The following is a 7,460-nucleotide window of genomic DNA, read 5'->3' as shown; positions in this document are numbered from 1 at the left end:
CTTAGTCAGCAGTATTTCCTGCTGAGGCCTATGTTATTTTCCCTAATGCTTTTACTTGTGATATCCTTCTACTTTCTTTAAAGTCAAATACCGTACTTTGGTAAGGATAATATTTTAGGGAAATTCTCTTTAAAACATAACGTTGTCGGGTCTTGGTAGAAGACTACTTTTATTTAGAAAATATAGGATTTTCTGGAAATGACTCTAATACACCGTTGATTTTAAACTACTACTTTTTATAAAGTTATTTGAATAAAATGACACTAAATACTTATGAACTCACCAGCATTTATAAAAATGCTGATACTCGCTTTCAAATAACTTGTATTCTCAGGTCAGCTATAGACAGGTACATCCCAAGAGCTTTTGTTGAAGACGGTTTTGTACCAAGCTGCATCTATACTAGTTTCTGTAATACTTTAATGATTCTTTACAATGTAAACTATGTAAAACTATTACTATTAATGCAATGGTTGTTGTACTTTGATTACTATACTGCATTTGTTGTGATACTTGACATGACGTCATCCACCCCAGAACGTTTCCGCCATTCCGGTTTTGGGGTGTGACAATATATATCCATGCATACAAAAGATAGGAACCTGCACAAGAGATAGTAAACAAATCCAATTTTTATAATCGCTGGTTTCGTCAGTATTTCAAACCGTAAAGACAAAAATCTAACAAAAAGGCTATGAAACTATTCCAACAAAAGAGTTAGAGTTCATACCTAAAAAACGAAATTGGGAGAGGGGTTTAAAGTCGGTGGCTGTGGTGGTGGAATGAGATGAATGGGTGGCAGCGACGTCTTTTGTGTTAATTGGTGATATGTGAGCAAATGGCGATAAATGGTAAGGAAGGGATATGACTAGCGATGACATCCAATGTTACTTTGCACTGAAAAACAATCAAATCTTGATATCATGCTTTTATTGTCTTAGAAAACTTGAAAACATGTAAAAGAAATCAACTTGAAAACAGTGTTACCTTCTATGATGGTGATTAGGGTTTATGTTGATAAATCGACATGACGAAAATGACAAATCTATGATGTTGATGGACATGGCGCTACATAATCGACGATAGATATGGAAGAGCGGGCGGAGAGGCGACATGATAAAGGGAGAAGAGAAGCGATGTGAGGATCTATAAACAGAGAAAATATAGGGAATCTAAAACCTAGCCCAAAAAATTAGGGGAATAGATTTATTAAAATTTTCATTTTCCTGGCTCTTTATGTGTCCAACATTTTTCCTACCAAATTACAATTTTAAATATTAATTAATAATCTGTCGGTTTTTTGTAGGAAAATTATGACGTTTTTCCAACAAAATATCTGTCATTTCTATATCCGCCGGTCTTTTGTTGGAATTTCGTTGGATTCCACCTTTGTTGAATATTTGTTGGAAATTTGAAGGAAGTTACCAACAAAATATGTTTATCGGAATTTTTGGTAGTTAAAACCAATTTTTCTTGTAGTGAATTACCATATTTTGACAAGTAATTTCTCATTTATTTTTAATCCATTTTGGACGTGTGACATATCAAAACAAAGATATCACAGAGGAGAACACGGATATATAACCAATAGTCCGTTTTGATTACATTTAGAGTCCAAAATTCGTGCTCAACAATGATAAAAAAAATCTCATTTTCAGAAATTAATAAAACTAATTTTCCAACATATATCATATCAAAAATCAACATTTTCATTAATGATGAAAATGATATATAATACTAACACTGGATGAATGATTGATAAATCAATATAACACACATAAATAATATACGAGACAATCATGCATAAAGAATGGAACAAACGAAGCTGGAAAATCTATCATTTGATATAGCGAACAGACAAGTTCCACAAATTAGGTGTTGTAGTTTTTATGTACAGGAACCTTCTTCATCTACAAAATAAACAATGGTTACTGGAATACTCAACTCATTTGTCCTTATTCTGTCTGCTGGTTTTTCCTACAATGGTTAGCTATAAAATTAAACCTACGGCGACCTCAAGCTGTGATGAAGGCCATGTTGGTTTGGTCTCTCCAACGAAAGTCTATCCAACTGTATATGCCCTAAGTGAACTACAGTTACCCCACACTTCTCTTCATGTTCAAGTGTTGTTAGACCTTTTTTCCCGTAAACTGTGAAACATACAGTCATCACAGCTGCTACGATGAAGGAAATAACATTGTATATAATTTCCAGTGGACTCATTTCATGATTTCCATACTGTACATTCGCAAATGTCCTTAACAACTTCCCACTGCACAACAAGTAATTATCATTAAAGCTACAAGATATGTTCAATTCTTAAAAAACTCAAGATATATATGATTTCCTATATTCATATTAGCATGAAATTAAATTGAGTAAATTCAGGAATGCAAATATGTAAACATATATAGAGTTTCATTAATGGGAAGGCCTTACCTGTAAATATAGATGAAGGCTTCAGGAATCATTCCGGCGATGGATCCAAATAAATAGGGCCAGAACATGATGTTGGTCACTACTATTGCATAGTTGAATATGGTGTACGGAAATGGTGAAATCCTAAAGAGTGCAACCACTCGAAACTGCTGGAACGAGTCTCCTTCTCCAGCCATTCTAATCATTGCAGCTGTCCGTGGCCATTTCTTCAACCATTGCTACAAATCAATTAATTTTAAATTAACAACTTAATATTTAAGCTATAAATTAAATTATATAATATCTGTCGTTGGTACTCACATGGATGAGATCACAAAAGCATAGACCAATCAGATATGGCAAAACCATTCCGATTGTTGTTCCAACCATGATTATTACAAATCCCAGTCCATATCCAAATATCATCCCTGCAAGCCACATAGAAGGACCAGATGGCAAGAAGACGATTGGGAAAAGTGCCAAGGAGGCTACAAGTATGAGAGCAAGTGTTGGACGACCAAATTCTGTGGCTTCCCATTCCATCATTGGGATTAGAAGCTGTACTTACACCAACATCAGAAAAATTACATTGTGCTACAGTACTTTTATGATTATGTAAATACGTATTAGCTAGTTTTGTATAACTTCTAATCAAATATAGACAATAGTACGTAGTATTATCAGTGAATTGTTTGATTGCTTTCGTTTTACCTTCTCAAATACAATTGGCATTCCCCATTTCACTGAAACGACTGAAACTACGATAGTAACAATGGACAATGATATAACCTTAATCCACCATTTCCAAGACCTACCACACCTTTCCCTTTCTATTTGCTGAGGGTGTATGTCATCGCCTTCAACATTCTCTTCACTAGATACAACCAGTTTCTCATATTCACTGTCTTCCCTAGCAACATGCTCAGTCTCAGTATTTGCAACATGTTTTGCAATCTCTCCAGAGGCTGGCGTCATCGCTAATACAACCTGAAATTTATCACCTATATATGGTCAACTAACATATTGAAAGTGCAACATCTTCAATTGCAGTAAAACAACTCCATGCGCGAATTATTAGATTTCAATAGTATAAATCGTTATACTATGGTTCAACTTGCACAAATTCGATAATAGACAGGGTAACTGATTGATATCAATGGTCTACAGCTTGCAGATAACAATTTTGGTATTCTTTTATGTTTGAAGGTGATTAGCTCGGCTTATCATTTACACATGAATGTTAGGCCAAGAACCTATATATCATGGACCCAAAGCAATTCTGGAACATCTGTTAATAACTTCACGAATATGATTACAAAAGCAATAAGCATTGTACAAATGGTTTATCTATGAAGAAACAAAAGCTAATCATATCGGCCCGAAGAATTAGCTTGTAATTGACATAATACTTGGACCCTATTATTGTCTAGCATCATCAAACAACAAAAGGAGCTAAATACGTACAAATAAAAGCTAAAGATGGAAATGCAACAATTCAAATGTTTGAACGAAAGACTCGATTAAATTGTTAAAAAAGAAAAATGTAGAACATTCAGGGAAGATATATTGGGCAAAATAATGAAATGATTAGGGTTTTGATGATACATACAGTCGGTCAGCAGGAGATTGGAAAACGTCGCCTGAGATCAACACCGGCAACGTTCACCTCTCTCTCTTTCCGCTTACTTTTTGGGTTTGCAGAAATCATTTATGATTGGGGATGATGATGGCAGATAAACACAGTTTTTGTGGCCGTTACTAACAAAAAATTCAGGCATTGGTTATAAATGACATCTGCCCATGAAATCCGTGGATGAATATATTCTTAAATTTGATTTTACAACTCATCACTTAGGTTGTTAGGAACCTAGGATATGTATTTAATTGTATTCGTTCGATAGTCCTAATAATCGTCAATATAAATCTTTTATGGATTTTAATATTCTCGGCATCACCGTTTCGTCCATGTACCATTGGAATATAATAGAGGAACGGTCCTACATGCTACATACACTATTATTAAACTCATAGGATTAGTTATTTGATTTTGGTTTTTTTTTTTATTGTTATCTAATTCACTACTAGAAAAATATGTGTGTTCCTAAAAAGTTTTCTTAGGAATATTTTTTTATCCAAAGATCCTACGTATTTACGAGGGAATTCTTAGAAAATGAGTAAAATGCATTTAATATAGATCTTGTCAGAAATTCTTCGGACCTTTCTACATATTAACGAATGATTTTACCCGGCTTTGATTTTCTCGGTTAACTATTAATTTAAAAAAAAAAAAAAAAACAAATTATGATTTCTTTCAATTTCTTTGGTAATCCAACGGAAGTTTCAACACTTTTTTGAGGGAATTTCTTTTTAACCGGTTCAGATTTCCTTGAAATTCCAACAAAAATCAATGTTTTAAAAACTGATTTGAACTGACGAACCAGCTAGATCGGGAATTAAGGTTGAAAATGGTTCAACTATTACCGGTTTTATGTCGATTTCTGAACTAGATTGAACCGACCGGTTGTTAGATAAAATCCGGTTGAACCGATCAAAATAAATTGGTTAAACCGAATAAAAACACATGGGAAATAACCATTTGCATAATAAACTTTGTTGATTTTTTTTCAAATATACTTAGTTTTTTCAAAATAAAAATATATGGTAAATGTTATAAAGTTTTTTGATGTGTTTGTATTCATCTAAAACTACATTTTATTACGGTATTATATCATATTTTCATTTGACGTATATGTATTGATGTAAAACACTAAAACTTATGCTTATATGTTATTTTAATGTATTTCGATTGATCTATGTAACAACCCAAAAATTCAACAAATTTAAAGCTTTTTAAAATAAACCTTTTACTAATAGAAGTGTTAGAAAACCATTGTTTTCAAAACATTATTTAAAATCATAGTCTCCCAAGATCAAATCAGTTGAAAACCAAGGATGTGTATGGTCACGTCTTCGCCTTACCACGGTCCACTGAAAACCAAAACTGTAAGCACAAGGCTTTTTTAGTTCCCCCAAATATCATCACATAAACATAATAACAAACAACAACATGCATATAGAGCCTTTAGCCTGACTGGAACGCTGCATTGGCCTACATATTATCTAGAATGCCCGCATAGCCTTCAGCATGAATGGAACGCCTTCCTGGTCTACAGACTATCTGGAACGTTCACAGAACCTTCAACATGACTGGAACGCCTCACTGGGCCTTTAGCCTATCTGGAACGTTCTCTGGGCCTTCTGCCTGACTAGTGCACCCCTCAGGCCTGTAGTCTATTTGGGACACCCTAGGTCTCTTGCCTTTAGTCCCAGTTGGTCTGCCTGAACCCAACAACCACCACATATCCACACATACCATAACATAACATCATATCGATACAAACATTACCGGGTTTGTTGACTGGCAGCACAAAGTAATACAATCTCAATCCAACCACAGTACGTCGACATATACGCATATAGACATATAACCAGTCAATAGAAAATCAGACAGATCTTACAGATCACTAAGCATAGCATCATCCTATATACCAAGATACAAATCTAACATATCACTACAACATACCAACATACGATAAACTAGGATAACAATCCAATGGGTCGGCCTTGGTGCCTTCGACCCAAAAGTACAGTGCGGAAAACTCACCTCTCGATCTGATCCATAGTTGATGAGGTCCCAACTCCAAATCTCAGCTCCAACCAATCGCCTATCCATCCAAGTGACAAATATCCATCAAAATCATAGAATACCAAAATACCCAAAATACCCTTGAGGTCAAACTTGGTCAAAGTCCATAAGTCAACTGAGTCAACCTAGTCGAGTCAACCCAACTGAGCCAACTCGACTGAGTCAACCTAGACTACGTACGTGGGACGTACTCTGTAGGTATGATGGGCGTACACGTAACTTCGCAGTCGACCACCATCGGGGTGGTTGACCTCGTACGCAGAGCGTACCCTCGTAAGCCCAAAATCCATTTTATGATCTTAATGGCTTAAGCCCTTACATCTAAACTTCAGATCAATGGCCAAAATACTCTCAGGAGTCATAAAGTCTCCAACCTTATAACTTAGCATGTCCAATAACTTCTTAACATAATGTCTTATTCCATTAGGACATTCTACAAGGCATGTAGCAAAACTAACCACTTGGAACACATTTTTATAACTTAAGAGCCCTTCTAGGGTCTAAAAGACAACTCAAAGGTCAAGAACCTGCCATAATCAAGATCTAGCACTTTGGGACTCAAAAAGCTCCATAAAACAACCGACACTATATCTATGTGTGACAACCTAAAATTTCCGTTTTGTTTTAACTCCGTAATTAAGCACTTCAAAAATTAGCCCAATTTATTCCAAAACATTTTTGGCCAGATTTAATCCCGTTGGAATATTTTAAATAATATCCGTCAAACGATAAAATAATAAGGAAGTATAATTTTGAGGTTGTTGTGTATCACATAAGCTGCGAAACTCCAAAATTTGGAGTTTACGGGAGTAAACTCGGAGTTTACGACCGTAAACCCCCAAGAGTATTAATATGACACTTAGTCATTTTCTCTCATTTTTCCATATTCCACCTGAAGAACACTCAAGAAATCCTCTCAAGTATCATATTTCTTTTCCGTCAAATCCGCCAAAACGTAAGTGTTTCTTGCCTAGATTTGTTCATATAACACTTAATCTAGTGTTTTTACATCACTTTATCCATGTATTTTCGATTTTGGGCTAGATCTTCAAGTGTTCTTTAAGAACACCAAGAACATACACTAGTGTTCTTGGCCAAAATCGATCATTCAAGCTCCTAGAACGTAAGTACACTTACCCTAGCTTCTTGTGTGCTTAATAGGAACTTGTTTACACTTGAAATCATCAAAATCCTCATGATCATATGTGTTTACGGTTTGGGGAGACCATCCCAAAACCATAAACACCTCCAAAAGGTGTTTAGATGCCCTTAATGCCTTCAAATGGTTGGGTAATGGAGTAGAACCTTTCTTGCATGAACCAGGGACCCCAAGAAC

At 35.2% G+C, this 7,460-nt stretch overlaps 1 protein-coding gene across 1 annotated transcript; it reads right to left on the bottom strand.

Annotated features, from left to right (window-relative positions):
* Positions 1 to 1,831: 1,831 nt before the first annotated feature.
* LOC145062267 (uncharacterized) lies at positions 1,832 to 4,270 on the bottom strand. Its single transcript, XM_079009900.1, has 5 exons — positions 4,028 to 4,270; positions 3,130 to 3,405; positions 2,740 to 2,976; positions 2,440 to 2,657; positions 1,832 to 2,272 (listed from the first exon to the last, which is right to left on the bottom strand). Exons 2-5 carry the CDS (start codon positions 3,391 to 3,393, stop codon positions 2,005 to 2,007), a joined length of 987 nt encoding a protein of 328 aa, XP_078866026.1. The 5' UTR covers positions 3,394 to 3,405; positions 4,028 to 4,270; the 3' UTR covers positions 1,832 to 2,004.
* Positions 4,271 to 7,460: the final 3,190 nt, after the last annotated feature.

Source organism: Lactuca serriola, chromosome 7 (assembly GCF_051521515.1).
Source record: "Lactuca serriola cultivar US96UC23 chromosome 7, Lser_US96UC23_V15, whole genome shotgun sequence".
NCBI classification, from domain to species: Eukaryota; Viridiplantae; Streptophyta; class Magnoliopsida; order Asterales; family Asteraceae; genus Lactuca; species Lactuca serriola.
The sequence above is the reverse complement of the archived record's forward strand: the minus strand, read 5'-3'. Positions and strand labels throughout refer to the sequence as shown.

Excerpts from the sequence above, each read along its gene's own strand:
- LOC145062267 (XM_079009900.1), bottom strand. The coding sequence starts at position 3,393 with ATGACGCCAGCCTCTGGAGAGATTGCAAAACATGTTGCAAATACTGAG. Across the intron at positions 2,977-3,129 it reads TGCCAATTGTATTTGAGAAG|CTTCTAATCCCAATGATGGA; the intron begins GTAAAACGAAAG and ends GTGTAAGTACAG. Across the intron at positions 2,273-2,439 it reads GCCTTCATCTATATTTACAG|TGGGAAGTTGTTAAGGACAT; the intron begins GTAAGGCCTTCC and ends CTTGTTGTGCAG.